Source organism: Cephus cinctus, unplaced genomic scaffold, assembly GCF_000341935.2.
Source record: "Cephus cinctus unplaced genomic scaffold, Ccin1 Ccin1_scaffold0318, whole genome shotgun sequence".
Taxonomy (NCBI): domain Eukaryota; kingdom Metazoa; phylum Arthropoda; class Insecta; order Hymenoptera; family Cephidae; genus Cephus; species Cephus cinctus.
The window spans coordinates 317,445-334,366 of NW_014333019.1; the positions used below are offsets into that span (position 1 = coordinate 317,445).

Consider the following 16,922-nt stretch of genomic DNA (forward strand, 5'->3'; position numbering starts at 1 on the left):
TGAAAAGAAAGTTCCTGAAATTCTATTCATACATGGCAGCCTTTTTTTTGTGATCTGTCCATCAATCAATCCATGCCGTAAATTTGAGATTTATCATTTTTCTTCATTTGTTTCAAAATATCATATCAGTTCGATTTCTGGTACTGGAGTATTATAGTATAGTTATAGTTGTACATACATATATTATATGTAGACGTGGAATTTATAGTAAAAAGCATATTCTGAAACGTCTATGAAATAGACCATAGGACGGAAAATTATACGTATATTCGTAAAATAAGGGTTCAAGAAGAAAAACGTGTCTGATAAAACGTATAGGAATATAAAGTTCCGTCTGGATGAGATTAACTCATCTAGACCGACTCCGGCGTTTATTATTTCAGCGGGTAATTCGATAGAGAAAAAAAAGTACTTATTCAGGAAAAGGCAAAAACATATATGCAGAAGATTTACCTACGCTCCTAGGCATTACTTAATTTTAACTTTGAATATTTATCGAGTACAAATATTTTGCTTTGTCTAACACGGAGCCAATTTCTTATAGCATAGGATATCTGATTTAAAAAACTGTATACCACCAAGGCATTAAAAATAATGAGAAATTATAAAAATTCAATAACTGTACATCGGAAGGGTTTTTGATTAAGAAATGAGGATAGGAAGAGAACAGAAAGTAAAGTAAAGTTTCCTTAAAAAGAATCTTTTTTTTTTATATCCAAGTTCTGGAAACAGAAAGACTACGAAACTCGTTTTCTCATTGGTCTACAAAATATTAAGTGTACCATGCTGTATCAAAACTTTTTTGATATTACAATGTGCTCTTTGATCAAATCAATTCCATTGTCATCCCCAAGAAAGAATAAATATCGCTATTGATTACGTCGATTATGTCAAACTTTTTTTGAAAGACGAAACCTAAGTATATTTCACAGATACGTATATGTGCATACGTAGAAAATTTGACATCCCTACTGGTAGTCTTAGCATTTCCATATGTCACTTACCGGTTTCAATTAAAATTAAGCAAATGTTACATTTAGTTAACACGGAAACACGTGTTACATTTATAAGCGTTACCTATTTTGTTTGCGTACGATAAACAGCCGACAGCATGCTTAATTGTGGGGTGATTTTAATTAAAAATAATAATGTATTGTTTATATTATTATTTAATTGTTTCGCTAATACACATTGCAATAATATATAAACAAAATATATGAACGCCAAGCAATTTTTTATTTTGGAGACGACCCCCATATCAGATTCATCACGAATAGTATATGTCAGCAGCATATGGATTTATTGAGTGCAAATTCAGCACCTGTTGTAAATTCTGTCATAGAAATTAAACGGATAGGACAACTTTCAGGTGGTGCCCTTGAGTTGAATAGCCTTCTATATTCCTTAGCGTACACAAAGATACCTATCAAGATACATAGAACCGAAAAGCTAACATACGCTAGGGTTACATGAGATTTTAACATGATGATTCCTCTAACAAGAACATCAATCTCATCCAACATATCTTCCTCTCAGGTCGGAAATCTGGCGTTCAAACTAATTGCAGAATACAGGAGTTACGGCGTTACAGGCTCGCCATGGGATTAATGTAGATTTGAACTAACTTAATTGGGAAAGGGATTGACAATAGGTATAGTTAGAGTCCCTCTAGTAAGAGTCCGGCCAACGGTGGGGCTTGTTAGTGATTGGCTCCGCCATATTGTGGGCTCTTTCCGGAATAGAATGGTGTGTGTGAATACCTATATGAGAGAGATTCGCATTGTGTAGTGTGGGTAGTGTTAAGCCCTGTACGGCGGGTTGCCATGCCATGCGGGTATGCCATTCAAATTTATTACTTACACGTTACATAACACTTAACATAGTAGTATTCCATCAGATGTTTAATACGTTTCCCGGTGCAAAAGAATTTTATTATAATTAATAATTCAATAAAAACTCTAAATTCATGAAACATTAGTTTAGTACGTTGTGTCATCCATAGAGCGGGGTGTGGAGTACCAATTGTATTAGAGCATATTAGAGGCGCAGCAACATGGCCGGTGATAAGACAACTTCGAATACACAAAATGTTGGAAACGGAGAAAAAGTTGCCTGTACTTGGCGCGAGACTCGATCGAGTCTCTTGATGGTAAAGATTGATAGTTTGAAAATCCGCGCGCAATGTCATGGTGGCGCCAAACAAGCCCTTAATATGGCGTCCCTTCCGGGTGTTGGCCGGACTCTTACTAGAGAGACTCTAGGTACAGTAAACAAATAAAATACTCGCGTTGTTCCACGTTGACTTTTTATACAAATTTACTCGCACACTTCGTTTATGAAGTGTGCAGATAAAGTAAAAAAATATTTCCGGAATACATATGACGTCTAGTTTTTACTCTACAAAATTCGTCCAATGTTCACTTAAAGATCTTGCTATGGATTTATTCATCAGACGACCAACAAATAGTAGCCATTGGTAATTTCGTAGTGTATAGATTAATATGATATACAATTTTTATTCGTATTTTTTATTTTCTCGTATTTAACCAATCAATCTCGTACGTGCATTGCGAATTAACTAGAGTGTAATACATAGAGTAAATATTCTACTAAAGTACACATTCCTAATAGACGAAATGAGAAGAATATACTGAGACGAAATTCCAACAGTATTATATCACAATGAAAGAGACAGGTCAATACTTCCTACAGTATACTCAGTACGGTAGCAGTTCCATTCTCCATTTTTTTGTGTCCACTGGTGAACGGACAAAAATCACTATTGTACTATATACATATGTATACTGTATACTTTGCTGGTTCCAGCTCTATTGATACTATATCAGGCACCATGTCGCATGGCGAATCAAAACGATAAGTAAACACGATATATATAGAGTCTATCATACAATAGATATGCCAATATAAGAAATTGCAAATTGTTACAGCATTTGTCTTTTGACCTATAACAAAAATATCTGAGCTAATAAATTTTCTTTAACATCTTAAATCTCGTGTTATCGTCTTATGCGTTTGTTACTATACAAAAATAATTAATTTGGCGGCTGTGATATATTCAAACTGGAAGTGCTGGACGTACGTTTTCAGAGATTACTGTTCTATTTATATCCGAAGCTTGATTTCTCGTATAAATTTCAATACCACTCGTTGAGTGGTTCACTTAAAATTTTGGGTATGGAAATTTTCGGTTATAGAAAACACATTCATGTACAAACATTCCTTTGCTTTGCCGAGTCCATATGACATTTCCATATATACCATATGGACGTAGCTAAATAGAGATATTAATTGTTTTTAATTTCTTTATTGTATTCCATAAATTTAATTCTTATACTTATTTCATTGTCATATTTTCATATTCTTCGAAAGTTCATTTTCAAATGAATATTGGTTGTTAAAGAGATACCTTCTTTCATAATAAAATTGAAATTGTAAGGTTATGATTTTTATGAAATTTAATATTGATTTTGCGTGTCATAGAATTTCACAAATTGCTGAGTACATTTCATCACGTTCGAAAACCAACTGAATATACTAAGATAAACTTCAAGTTGCAATTTAATTTGCGATCCGAGACCATTCTTATCCATTCCTCAATTCTGCTTAACATTAAAGTCATTCTTCCCTTTTTCCTTCAATATTTTTCTGAAGAACTATATTGAATTTTTTTAAATAAATCTCTTTATTGCTATATTATATACATCATAAAATATGTTAGCTACTAAAAAGATGATTGGACATTAGATATTATAAGATGACGTTTTATTAATAGTTTTTCGTATATCCTTATTCCCATACAACAAGGTTTATTTTGATGTTGCTTTATGTGTATTTTAAGGAGATTCAGTGAGTTTATTATAATCTTTTAGGACTTAAGGATAATCCAGAAAAATATTTATTCATACATGAGCTTTCGCCTAATCTTACTTTAAGTTCACCCCTTTAAATACATGCGTTAAAGTACGCATATACATAGTTTCAGCCACTTGAAAATACCCCAGAGTAGACTTCGTTTTGTAGAAAAACTTTATAAAGGAAACTGTACCATGTACGTGTATAATTGCTCAGGCTAATACACACAGTGGTATATATTAAAACAACTCTCGTAGGCTTATTAGAACGTTTAATTAGTTAGAGTAAAGAAACGGTATTCGTGTCTTTTAAGGGTTTTAGTGTAATCATATTAGTCGAAGAAATATCAAGATTGCTTATTTTATGTCCTCTATCGTAAAGCAACCATGCTTTTGGGAGTCTCGTTCATTAATATTCTCCATTAGGGTAAATGATATCAATATGGAATAACGCAATCACTCAGGTGGTCATTTCAACGAAATTGGGAGTATGTGAAATGCATTTCCATTCGATTTATTATGCACGATGGTCATTTTTATATTAATATATCAATATAGATAATTATTTATAGTTTGGAATATTTGAACGATATCAAAAGTTTGTGCTAATTAAATGAGAAATGTATAATACTTTTTTATTAGTATCAAAATTCACTTAATCAAAAAGAGAGATCCAATATCTTGTATCCATATATCATTAGAAATTAAATGAATTTTATAAATCCGACTGTAACGTTCCAATCTAAAGTTATAAACCCTTATTAGAAAATTAAGTTTTTATATATCCTTGCTTTGGCTTGTACTTAAGTATTTAAGAATAATCGCTCTACGTTGTTTACCAATTATTATTTATTATACGTAAATTATCATCTCACAGGATAATAACGAAATTAGTTTCCCGAAATCTTATTATTTCACAAACAATCACCTCGCATTGATTGTTCCGAGCATTTTCTCTAGCATCATTACAATTTAATCTTCCGTCTATTCGCTATGGAACACATTCCATTCTATCGCCGAGGCGAGAACGAAGATGAGATTAAATCCTGATGAAGGCCACAAATGTCCTATATTTTAGGGGACTTAAATGCCTAACACTGGCCAGACTTTCTATGGGAGTTTGCCAAACCAATTTCGATGGTATACTGCGTTCGTACTATTTATGAGATTAGAAGGTTAAGAAAAAAGGATTACTACACGCTAGTTTTATTAGAATAAGAGTTGGCATTATTCAGGAATTCATCAAATATTGTCATTAGCTCTTATTTTTATTTGATACATGAAATATAATTGGTAAAGGTTTGCAAGTGGTATTTCCGATTTTCTTTAGAAAATTAATATTTATTTCAGACATATGAAATGTATAGTTTTTCATTAAAAAGAATTATTTTCTTTAATCGCGATTAGTTCTTTATGCCAGAACGATTCAATTTGAACTTGCTTACGCGTCTAGGTTTGTCCGTAGGATAATCTAACTCCGTTTTTGGATCTTCAAGTTTTCTTTCCTGTATGTCCTTGACGACCTGCATGATAATATGCTTATGAAAAATCATTCTATTTTCATTTAATTTTCTCGATAGGAAACTTACTATTGAGTATGTGGAAGCACCTGGTAAAACATTATCTTCTTCAATTTCCTGGTCTGCGCTGCATTCCAATAGTGACGACACATTATTGATTGCGCACAAATCGTTTGGCGACCTTTTCAAAATTGATTTTGGTTTATCAAACAACCTATATACATCTCTTGGATTCTCTATAACGTTTCCTGCACTAATAGCAATTTGTGGATCAATATCTGAATGTTTGAAATGAATTTGAATTGTTTCATCATCTTCCTTCTCATTTTCTTCATTTATAAAATCTTCAGTAGAATCATCTTCTGAAGGTAATCTTTGTTCTATAAATGACACACGACGTTCCTTAGCTAATGGTGTCTCATCATCATCATTATTCTTTTCCTGCACGTATGGCTCAACAAAGGATACTTTTCGTTCTCTATTCCTTCGCTGTTCACGTATTTCATTTGTTGGTTCTACTGACTCAAATTCTGCTTTGGAAACTGCTGGTGGTTTCCCCAATATTTCATTGATTATGATTGATGGGGATTCATTAAGAAACGTGTCGTCTATATTTTTTGCTTCTTTTTGTTTTTTTTTATCCGTTACATTTAATGAAGAATCAGGAGGTACTGCCAATTTTTTTTGTATTCTTATTTCCTGTAGTTTTTCCAACTCCCGTTCTAACATTTCATTTGTTGCTTCGTCCGATGAGCTTTCCTCCTCTTCTTCAGATTCATCATAGACTTCACCTTCTTCAAGTTCCTCTCCATAAAAGTTAATATGCCCCTCCTGCAACCTATGAAATTGAATTGTATGTAGAATTATGAGGTTCAATGGTTGAAAAATGTGTATTCATTACATGTGACAAACCTATCAATTTCAGCTTCCAATTCTTCTTGAAGTTCCAATTCATCTAATCTGTGGAGAAGATCTTCCTCTGTCTTGATTTCTTTTTTCTCTTGCTTTTTCAATTCAGATAATTTTTTATGATACTCTTTTTCGCGCTGCCTGTGTTGAACTGCAACAATAAGTTCCATTTGTAAAATACTTTCAAACCGTGTAGATAGCCATAAACATTTACCCCTCCAATCTTCCAATTTTTGTTCGTCCCAGTGTTCAACAAGATCTTTTCTATCGCCATCACCAAAAACATCTTGTTCTAATGGTAAAATCTGCCGCATCTCATACAGATTTCGTTCTTTTTCCAAATTTAACAACATATCATCAGATTCTATTGAAAAAATATAAAAATTACATGAAAAATTATCCATAATAATGCTGAACTAATATAAATGAATGGCTTCATACTTTTTATTCTGCGATTGCATAATGCAATAGCTTGTGCAGCAGTGTATTTTGCAAAGTATCCTTCTCCCAAGCATATTAATATTTCATTTGTATGTACTAATTTTCCTTTCATCAAAGCCCTTTTACCAATAGGGACCATACAGTTTGTTGATAGTTCTAACGGTAGGATTTCTAAACCTGATATAATTTTCTTATGTCGCTCTTTATATGCAGACCATACTTTACTCTGTTCCTCATTTCTTTTAATTCCCTGTAACAATATAGAATTTCGTAGGTTTATACAGCTGACACTGAATGATTTAGATGTTATATAAAGATCAAAGAAAGTTTTTCTTTAAATGAACACAATTTCATTTCTCTTTATTATCAAACATTGACAATCATTCATCAAAATATTTTAGATTTGTAAAATGCAATATTTTGAGATATCATTGAATAGTTTTTTATTGTGACAGTAGTAACTACTGGCCAAAATGAATTATGTACCTCGGTAAGTGCTTGATTGAGTAAACTTTGTTGATATAAGTGCAGTTGTTGATAATCCATGCTTCTCAGTGTATACTAATCCCAATTTTTATCAATAAAGAATAAATCTCCTAAAAATAATAAAATAATTAGATATGTGCAATTGTACATATGTCACATTGATATCTATGTACTCAAATACTTAAAAATAACAACACGATTTAATATAAATAAAATTTTAATGACCATAAGCTTCATTTATTCTGTTAAATAGCTGTGCATAATTATCACTTAACAAAGTACAATTGTTGTATGAATTGTAATACACATGTGACAAGTAGCCAGTCTTTTTGGAGCACATCTGAAGCAAAATTTCTCATGATTATTTATGCCATTCAAATTTATTACTTACACGTTACATAACACTTAACATAGTAGTATTCCATCAGATGTTTAATACGTTTTCCGGTACAAAAGAATTTTATTATAATTAATAATTCAATAAAAACTCTAAATTTATGAAAGATTAGTTTAGTACGTTGTGTCATCCATAGAGCGCGGTGTGGAATACCAATTGTATTAGAGCATATTAGAGGCGCAGCAACATGGCCGGTGATAAGACAACTTCGAATTCACAAAATGTTGGAAACGGAGAAAAAGTTAATGATAATGGTGATTCGAATCTATACGTCGACCTGGAAGATGAGTTTTCTGATGTTACTGAGCATGTACCATGTCCAGAGTTCCAGTTTTTGGTTAGTTCATTTGTATAACACTCAATTTTATACTTGACAATTTGTCAATGGCCATTGATTAATTATACTTTTTTTATATTTTGTACACGCGACAACACGTAAATTTTTGTTTTCCGAAATGAATTTTAATAAATATTTTCTTTCAGCGTATCTTTTTGTCTATCAGTTATAACTTCTAGGTTGGGAAGTCTCTTTCCACTTTTAAAATTTTCCACAAACTTTATATATTAGAAAAAGGATTCTATTAAAAACTATGTGTTTAGATATATAATTTTATGTGTTTATATTGTTACAGACAACAACTTGTTATATTTGCAATGGATATTATGGACCTTGTTTCGAAGAACCAGTTTGTGCCACATGCCATGCATTCTTATTTCCTGATGACATAGGATTACTACAAGTACCAATCTTTAGTGAGGTGTGTAAAATATACGCCTAAACAACAACCTCCTAATTTAATGTATAAAAGGTTTCTATCTTATTCATAGTTTTATACCATTTGTTCCAATAAATACTTATATATATTGTTCTGTGTAAAGATAATCAGATTATATATATATCAGTCTGTCTATTTAATTAATATTGAAAAGTTAACTTCAATTTGTGTGATTCAGATCTTAGCCATGTGTAATGTTATACATATAGAAAGGAATAGCAATTAAATGATTATTACATCACATACAAGATCCATAGTTTTATAGATTGATAGAGATATATATTTAGGTTTGTCAAATGTGGTATTCTAATTATTATAGTATGATTTATTATAGAAAACAGATGACGAAGATTCGGGGAATGATGAACCTACAGATTTATTTTATAATGCAGAACGACGGACCAGTCAACAGCAACAAAATTCTCCACAGAATCCAAACTCTGTAGTTCCAAATATACAAAATTACCCAAACCAAAATGGACATCCTTACGTACCAGTTCAAAATTCTTCTGCATTGCGGGATTATCCAATACCCCAAGACAATGCAAATCTCAACCGCACAAGACAGGAACCCACTGGAATTCCACAAAATATTCGCAGTTCTAATGCTGTACATGCTGATCACGAAAATGCATCAAACAATTATATAAATGACCGTTCACGAAATCTAAATCAACAAAATCCAAACCATCAACTCCACGACCCCGTAGAAGAAGATCTGCTCTCACCGGAAGAGGCAGTACCACCAGGTGATGGAAATGATTTCGAAAATCCAGATCAATATCATCGTTATCCTTGGAACTGTCGAGTATATGGAGATGTTGGTGAACCATCCAGGCCTCGAAGTTTATCAGAACGATTAGAACTACTTACAAATCACAAACACATAGAACATGAGCCTGTGAATGAACCGGGTCTTGTAGAAACATTACCACCAGAAGTTCTTCTAGCCGTATTTTCACATCTAGATGACGTGAGTCTCTGGTCAGCAGCCAACGTGTGTCGAAGGTGGTGTGGATTATTATCCACACACTTAACTCCTCACCAATGGGAACATCACGTAAAACTACGATGGCCTTTATTCAGACATATTGGTCACGTGGGTGACTGGTACAAGGTATACGATTATCTAGCATCCTCAGCACCCTGTAGAACATGCTTAGCCCAGACTTCATTGCGTACACGACGACCCAGAATAGAAGAAAATTCTTGGAGAAAAAATCGATTGCGTAATGAATTGAAGACCTTAAGAATTGATCCTCCAGAGGGTATCGAAGCCACCCCCTTGGACAAGATGTGTTATCAATGGCAAGCTACAATTACAGGACCTGTAGGCAGTCCATACGAAGGTGGACTATTTTATCTATATCTCCAAGTACCCTACAGGTATTTATTAATTAATGTCGTTACAATTTGGTATGTATTTTAATTATTTTAGTTATATTCAATTTTTGGGTATATCTTTTGTTTCAGTTATCCCATGAGCCCACCAGTTGTACGATTTCTCACAAAAATACTGCATCCAAATGTCTCGAGACACGGCGATGTCGGTATTGATTCCATTCATCATAACTGGTCTCTAGCACTTACAATATCGAAGGTCCTTATTAGTGTACAGAGTCTACTTACAGATCCTTATTGCCAAGTAAGTAGCTTTTTATATCGTTAACTATAACGTATATCATGAAGAATGTTCCACCATATTTTTCTAAGTGAGCATGACTACTTTATTTCGATTAAATTTATATTGCTAATAATTTTATATACGGCATAAATATTCAAATTGAGTTACTTTATTTTTGTAACGTTGATATTAATGCGTTATCAAAATTGCCAAAATAATTGTTTAGCTTGCATGACGAGTGCAGTATATTGACTATGGCGTTGATGGATTAAATATATTTTTGTCCATAATACGCTGCTTGTGTGTTATAAGTTATACCTATAGCTGTTAAATATTAATTCAAATTTACGTCAATTCTCTAATTGTCAATTCCTCAGGTATGTATGGAACCAGAATTGGGGGAAATGTATTTAAACGACCGTGAAAGATTCGAGGAAGTGGCAAGAGCCTGGACTTGGAGATACGCGATGCACGACATTATGTCACCTTCCTTGTTTTAAAGTGATCAAGTGAACTATGAATTCAAATTTGCATTATCAGTATCAGTCGATTTGCTAATGAGTTCATCCACAAAACAGCTTGGTAAATAATCATGCGTCTAATGATTTCTTGGTACACGCAGGATTTCCGTAACCTTCGTAAAGAAGCAATTACTTTAATCCAATAGTATTTTATGGTAGAAAAAGTTTGATGTGATTATCAACGAAATATTTTCTATTACGCGAGAAAATCATTGATCGCGTGAAATCATAGATTTGCTGAAGAAAATATATTTACGACACAATAGTCGAGAATTCACGCTATAAACAAAAGTCATAAAATTGCTCATATAAATTTCATTGAAGAAACTACTGTGTTTATAAGTAATCAGTATAGCCATTTAACATCAATTTGTTAATTAGTTAGTAGACCTTAATTGAATGGTCTCTAAAAATACAAACAATGTGATTCCTAATTGCCGAGATATACATGATAATTCTTATCATTTTCTCTGATATCTTAGTTATTGCAAACATAGAATTTTGTATAAAATTGTATCGATTCCGTTTTGGTTCCGGAAGAGCTGATTGATAGTTCGGATAAAGTACGAGGCATCTTCGAAGAGTTTTCAAAAAGGGTTCAAAGCTGCGATATATTTCCCCTTTATTGAATTTCCGGAAACATTCTGTGAATTTCTTGTATATAAAAAGATCTGGTAGACAATTACAGCAAATAAATTTCTGTGGAAGATCTGTCATTCTCACTTTCCACAAATGAATTAGTTGTGTAGATCCTTACACTTCTTCAACTTTATGATTTTCGTATGTGAAAATAAACTTTTCATGGATTTTTATAGCCATTGATTTCTATTAATTTCTTCTTCTAAGAGCTTCCTGAGGAACTGCGATTCCTTCTTTATTCGAATTAAAATCCTTAAACGTGATTAGAATTACATTGTGATAATCGTGCGTAAACAATGTGAGCTTACGTGTCGAAGATCAAAGCAATGATTATTATCAGATTAATAAGTCTCATTTTAATATACAATCGTCCGACTGAAGTAACTTTTATTAATAACAAGTAATCGCAAGATGATGACAGCAAACTAAATTTTAAACTTATCGTCGACTCGGAATTACTCACATCATCGCAGCTATGCAATCATGTATAAGAGAGACATGTATTAATAAATGTTGAGAGACCAGAAATCATAGAAGTTCACGCACTTGTGCATATACATTCAGTCAATATATATGATTACGTTATTTCAAGAATTCTGATTCATTACAATAATGCATCAGTCATTACATTTCAGAATAACTTAATTCCTTTATATCCAAACTTCCTGAATTTCACATTCAGTCGTTATACGTCCTCTAAATATCGCTAAGAAACCTTTTCTCACCAATTCAATCAATTCCGTCAACTCACATAAATTATTATAGAAAATGTACTCATATACATATGTATATCCGAATCGAATTTAGTTGATTATAAACACATTAAGTCATAAAGTTTCTAGCTATTAAGAAATAATGTGTCGTTGTCGCAATCATCACCATGAATTATAGGATTGAAGTAAAAAAAAAAAGTTACTAATAAACAGACCCATGTATTCATCTACAAAGGGTATAAAGTACGTATGGTGACCGATCAGAAAAAAATAAAACAATCGTTACTTGAGTCGTAAGTTCGTAAGCTATTATCGTAACTAACAATGCAAAACGCATTGTCGTTTCGCATACAGCTTGCGAAACCTTAATCTCACGCACCTTCGCACTTGAAGGAATAGGTACGTGTTCGCGAGTACGGTTCACCGAACCGTCCGGTCATTGCCATTAGGATGGATAAGAATCCAGCATGGTAATATCATTCTCGACGACACCGTATTACGATACCATTGTTGATAAATACCTACTATCAAAAATGTGTAGATAGTACATTCAGGTATTCAAAACCGTAATAACACGTCGTACGCAAGCGTACTCGTCAGATAGATTCTTCGAGAGTCGATCGTGTTAGTTGAGTTTTAGTGTACAATTAATATTGATTATATCACCTGTTCCAAGGATCCCGCATCTAGCTCCACTTACGAGAGAATTGTTATTTGAAACCGTGCAACACTTCACAAAAGCTCGGGAGGTCACTTATCATACGCAAAGCCAAGATGGAGGATGGCCCTGTTGCTGTAATCGGAGAGCGCGGAATACGAAATGCAAAACACTTGAGGATCTTACAACGGGGTGCACGGTTACCATTGAGTTTATCCATCGACCATGGGAGAGTGCTTTAAACTGTCACTTTTCTCGATGGACGGAGGACCTACCGCGACCTCAAGTGAGCACCCTCATCTAGATCATCGAGGAGGATGGTATTAGCGTGGGAAATGACATCCAATCAGGATATCGACGCGTTGGTAATTTATTACGGCAAATATTGAATATTTTTACTTGGCGCGAGACTGTACTCAGTCTATTGATATTAGAATTCGACGTTGGTATTATCAGTTATAAGAATTCAGATACATTACTTAATCAGTATGTTAAGTTATTTCTTGGAATACGATTGTCCACGATATGTACTATTTCGATACATTTGCTAAGTCTTGGTGTAATGGTAATGGTCGTGCTTCCTTCTAAGGAACGTATTACCGTAATAGAAATGTCCTTATAATCGTCTTGACACGCGAGAAAGTTTTACGAAGAATTTTCATTATTGTAAGACTTCAGTCTTGTTTATCTTGTTCGCCTGCTTCTTCTTCCTGATGCGAATCGAAAGCAACGTGGCTGCCTTACTGGTTCTGGGATGACGTTATTTGTCTCGGGTAGAGTGACTATGCTCTTTCTAGGATCAAATGACTTCTTCAGAGTTTCTGAAGTCGTTTCCGCGCTACTTGAACCTACGGAATATCTTCTGGGAATTCTGGTTAGCTTATAATGGAGGCCGACGTCGTACCGTGTGTTTTGGATATTGTGTACCCTCAATCTATATTGATTTTCTTCACTGTGATTAATGTGAAGTAATGCCGAGATAGCTCGATCTGGATTATCACGAGTAAATTGATAAATCCTGTCGGAGGACGATGATCGAAAGCGCCGTGTTTACCAGAGTGCATCGTACATAGCTAGATAAAGGGTAATGCACGTGACTGTCTAGAGTTATGCACTTTCACGTGTTCCGATTAGATTAGCTAATCACCCTAGTAGTTCTCTGTAAATAAACCAGATTTCTATTGTAATTAGGTAGCGATTATGTGAAAGCGATTAGATCAATTAGGACTTTTAAGTGAATAAAATAACACGCAAGCCATACTAGTAATCTCTATAGGAATTAATAAAAAAAAATGTAACTAGACTCCATCCTTGTTACCTGGTGTCATTTCACTTGGTATTTTCTTATTCTTGCTATCGTTACATGTTTGTATTCTGTTTATCAGCGTCCATTGGGAATCGTATTGGGTTCGCGCTGTGCTTGAGAAGATCGAAAAAACATGGTAGATAATAAAAAGGATTCACAGGGCCGAGCAAATCGTAGGCGTTGAGATGAAACGGGACGAGGTGATATTCACTACTCTTCTGTTAGTCGAGCGTGGTCGGCGTGGGGGGTCCATAACGTCGTTTTGCTGTAATCTTCCGCTTTCTTGCAGTCTCCCGAGACATTTTGAAACGGTCAGGCCATCGCTCGCGCTTTCATCTCCGCGATACAGGTGGTTTCAATCATACTCGCCTTTCTGCGAGGCAGCGGTGGCACTTTTACTTAATTCCGTCCTTTTTATTTTTTATTACTTTTCCTTTTTCTTCTTTTTCAAGATACCCGTGAGTCAGCGGGACACGTTACGCGTCAAGGATTTCCAAGGGAGCCATCCGTGAGATTCTCCCTTAGAGATTTCCAGATACATGAACGTTTCTCTTACTTCTCACTGTCGGTTGTCCGAAACCAATCTGAAGTTTCTCGTGAACAGACCTTCTTTTAGTTTTCGCTAAAATATTCTCCTAGACCTCAGTCCCCGACGGGATCTACTGGCGCAAGAAGAGTTCACACCATTAACGTCCCCTCTTCACTTTCTTACGAGCAATCAACGCCCATTATTACGCTCTTCGTGATGGCAGCCCTGACGCTCGCGTATCTTTGAGTTCCTCGGCAATGTTGCATCTGCGGGATGCCACGAGGTGGACCGAGGCAGAGTAAACAACAAAGAAAGTGGCAATATAGGTAGGCACTCATTGATCATCAAAGGAAGATTAACAGGCTCGGGTACGATGCACCCCTGTTCCTCTTAGCGACTCGTAATAATACAAAATTTACGAAGACCCTGTCGAACCGCTTACTTATATCATATCACGACGCGATGTTCCTGGAGGCTGCTCAATTTACAGCCGATGTCGCAATCGGATCCAAAGGCCGGCTCGTCTTGGCGGGTTCAACAATTTATTATTAAGCCACTGGTCGATCCCTTGCCGAACGCGGAGCTACGTTACGCAGTCTGGGCTTAGAAGATACCGTTCCTTGAAACGGGTACCGTCCTAATGATGATGACGACGAGCGATCGAGCCTATTCGTAATTATCACATGGACCTCCGTGACCAAGATTCTACCTCGATCACGTGAGAGCCTTACGTAAAAGATAAAAAGGAGAAGAAGTCTTCCGAGTATCCAGCATCATCGAGTATCCCATACAAACGATTAAAGTCAGTCTGCCCGTGTCTACGTTTATTACGTAATTGCGGGTAATAAAAAAATTCACCGAGGAACATTTCCCATTTCCGGAGCAATTATTACTCAGTTATATGGGCACGGGGTATTAATCGGGGGCAGATGCGGAGCAAATCTTTGCGTATCCAGTGGGGCGCCATGGGACTTAAGGACGCCGTAGAAGCCAAGATAATTAGCCCGAAATTCGTAATTGGTTCGCGGCTTCGCTGGTGTCGATACATATTCCTACTTCCGCTCGACACTCTGATCATCCCTCCTTGGCAAGTAAGGAGGAGTAGGGGACCCTCCTGGATTGCGGCAGACATCCAAGTCGGGCGTAATTAGCCCAGGAGTCTGGATCCAGAGCGCTCTTGCTGGAAAGGCAGAGGAGGCCAAGACATTGCTGTCTTGGCGAGGACGTGCGGAGCTCTAGTCGAAGTCGAGGTGGGTGGTCCAGCGTAGAGCCTGTGGGCTCCGATGTCTTGTCTCTCTCTCTCTTTCTCTCTCTCGCTCTCCGTTTCTCTATACTCCACCACCAGCATCAACAGCTTTCCGTTTCTCTCACTCTTACTCCCCTTCTACCCCTCCTCGTCTCTCTCACTCTTTTCTACCTTCCTCTTTCTCTCGTATCCGCGGATCGCTTGTTCTCTTGCTACGTGTGTGGCCAACACCAACCTCTCTCTCTCTTTCTCTCTCAGGTATACAATGTTTATATCTCTTTTACTGTGCTCTCTCGCTTCTGGGTACTTTCTTTGCTTTCTCTCTTACTATTTTTCTCTCCTCTATACTTCATCCCTCTCCATCAAATGTCATCTTATGCTGAACTCTTTCTTAGTCTACTTTCCTCCCCTCTCTCTCTCACTCACACACGTACACACTCTTTTTCTCTCTTGGATTGCCAGTTTCACCAGCTTCCTCTGGCACCGCACACTCTTTCGAACCTCCGGACGAAACGCACCTTCACGATCTATAATTTTTCTCTTTCGTTCACGAGATGCTCTTTTTCGCGAAAATGGAATTTTATTATACAGGAAATCGTATGGTACCTAGCACGAGTTTCTGTTTATAAGAATTTTTGAATCTTGTACATTCATCTTGATGAACCACTGCGAGATCTGCGTTACATAGAGGGATTACTGGTTAACCTATATATAGGGTGTTTGCTTGGAGGGTTTAGTTTATGGTCTTATGTAGGGGGTGTTTGTGTTCGTTGAACCTCAATGAATTCTGCCTTCGTGCACGGATGTTCAAAAGTTCCTTAATATCGGGAACGTAATTGTATTGTTTTTTAATTGAAATTCTTTACCATCGTTCTAAACTGGAATAACGTGACGTCAGGTATTAAGCACTAGGTCTAGCTTACAGGCACTAGGTACTAGATACGTAATAACAAAGCTTCGTAAGAGAAACCGACGTGTGTGGCCAAAGCACGGTGGATCCGTATACTTGGTCCACAACAACAGCTGATGCTCAATAGAAGCCTACAGTCCGCCAGCCCTCACTGTCCTTCTTCTTTACCTCTCACTTTCTTACACACCCTCGCGTCCCATACAACATCCGAGAACACGGGCCATCTTATACACGGTGTACCGAAAATGTTTTCCGTTTCGGGAACAGAAACGTTTTTCTTAAAACCTAATGCTCTGATTTTGCATTTGAAAATCTTATAGTGATTTAGTATAACAGTCATTGTTTAAGGATCGAGATGAAAATTTTTGGCAAGAA

At 35.7% G+C, this 16,922-nt stretch overlaps 2 protein-coding genes across 5 annotated transcripts; one reads left to right on the forward strand and one right to left on the reverse strand.

Annotated features, from left to right (window-relative positions):
- Positions 1 to 5,110: 5,110 nt before the first annotated feature.
- LOC107266513 (unconventional prefoldin RPB5 interactor-like protein) lies at positions 5,111 to 13,494 on the reverse strand. Of its 4 annotated transcripts, none has more exons than XM_025083767.1 (7): positions 12,565 to 13,494; positions 7,229 to 7,338; positions 6,743 to 6,992; positions 6,516 to 6,665; positions 6,305 to 6,452; positions 5,462 to 6,230; positions 5,111 to 5,395 (listed from the first exon to the last, which is right to left on the reverse strand). In XM_025083767.1, exons 2-7 carry the CDS (start codon positions 7,286 to 7,288, stop codon positions 5,276 to 5,278), a joined length of 1,497 nt encoding a protein of 498 aa, XP_024939535.1. In that variant the 5' UTR covers positions 7,289 to 7,338; positions 12,565 to 13,494; the 3' UTR covers positions 5,111 to 5,275. The 4 variants fall into 4 exon arrangements, with proteins under 4 accessions (XP_024939535.1, XP_015592575.1, XP_015592577.1 ...); XM_015737089.2 differs by lacking the exon at positions 12,565 to 13,494 and adding an exon at positions 7,620 to 7,759; XM_015737091.2 differs by lacking the exon at positions 12,565 to 13,494 and adding an exon at positions 7,504 to 7,615.
- LOC107266512 lies at positions 7,780 to 11,770 on the forward strand. The gene is made up of 5 exons (XM_015737088.2): positions 7,780 to 7,962; positions 8,258 to 8,383; positions 8,736 to 9,787; positions 9,875 to 10,046; positions 10,403 to 11,770. The coding sequence occupies exons 1-5, from the start codon at positions 7,813 to 7,815 to the stop codon at positions 10,523 to 10,525; spliced, it is 1,623 nt and encodes a 540-aa protein (XP_015592574.1). The 5' UTR covers positions 7,780 to 7,812; the 3' UTR covers positions 10,526 to 11,770.
- Positions 13,495 to 16,922: the final 3,428 nt, after the last annotated feature.

What these genes read in the sequence shown, in the direction of transcription:
- LOC107266513 (XM_025083767.1), bottom strand. Translation starts at nt 7,288, where the DNA reads ATGGATTATCAACAACTGCACTTATATCAACAAAGTTTACTCAATCAA. An exon ending in TCAATCAAGCACTTACCGAG is followed by an intron (nt 6,993 to 7,228) that starts GTACATAATTCA and finishes ATATTGTTACAG; the next exon opens with GGAATTAAAAGAAATGAGGA. An exon ending in AAAATTGGAAGATTGGAGGG is followed by an intron (nt 6,453 to 6,515) that starts GTAAATGTTTAT and finishes TTATTGTTGCAG; the next exon opens with TTCAACACAGGCAGCGCGAA.
- LOC107266512 (XM_015737088.2), top strand. Translation starts at nt 7,813, where the DNA reads ATGGCCGGTGATAAGACAACTTCGAATTCACAAAATGTTGGAAACGGA. An exon ending in AAGTACCAATCTTTAGTGAG is followed by an intron (nt 8,384 to 8,735) that starts GTGTGTAAAATA and finishes GATTTATTATAG; the next exon opens with AAAACAGATGACGAAGATTC. An exon ending in TTACAGATCCTTATTGCCAA is followed by an intron (nt 10,047 to 10,402) that starts GTAAGTAGCTTT and finishes TCAATTCCTCAG; the next exon opens with GTATGTATGGAACCAGAATT.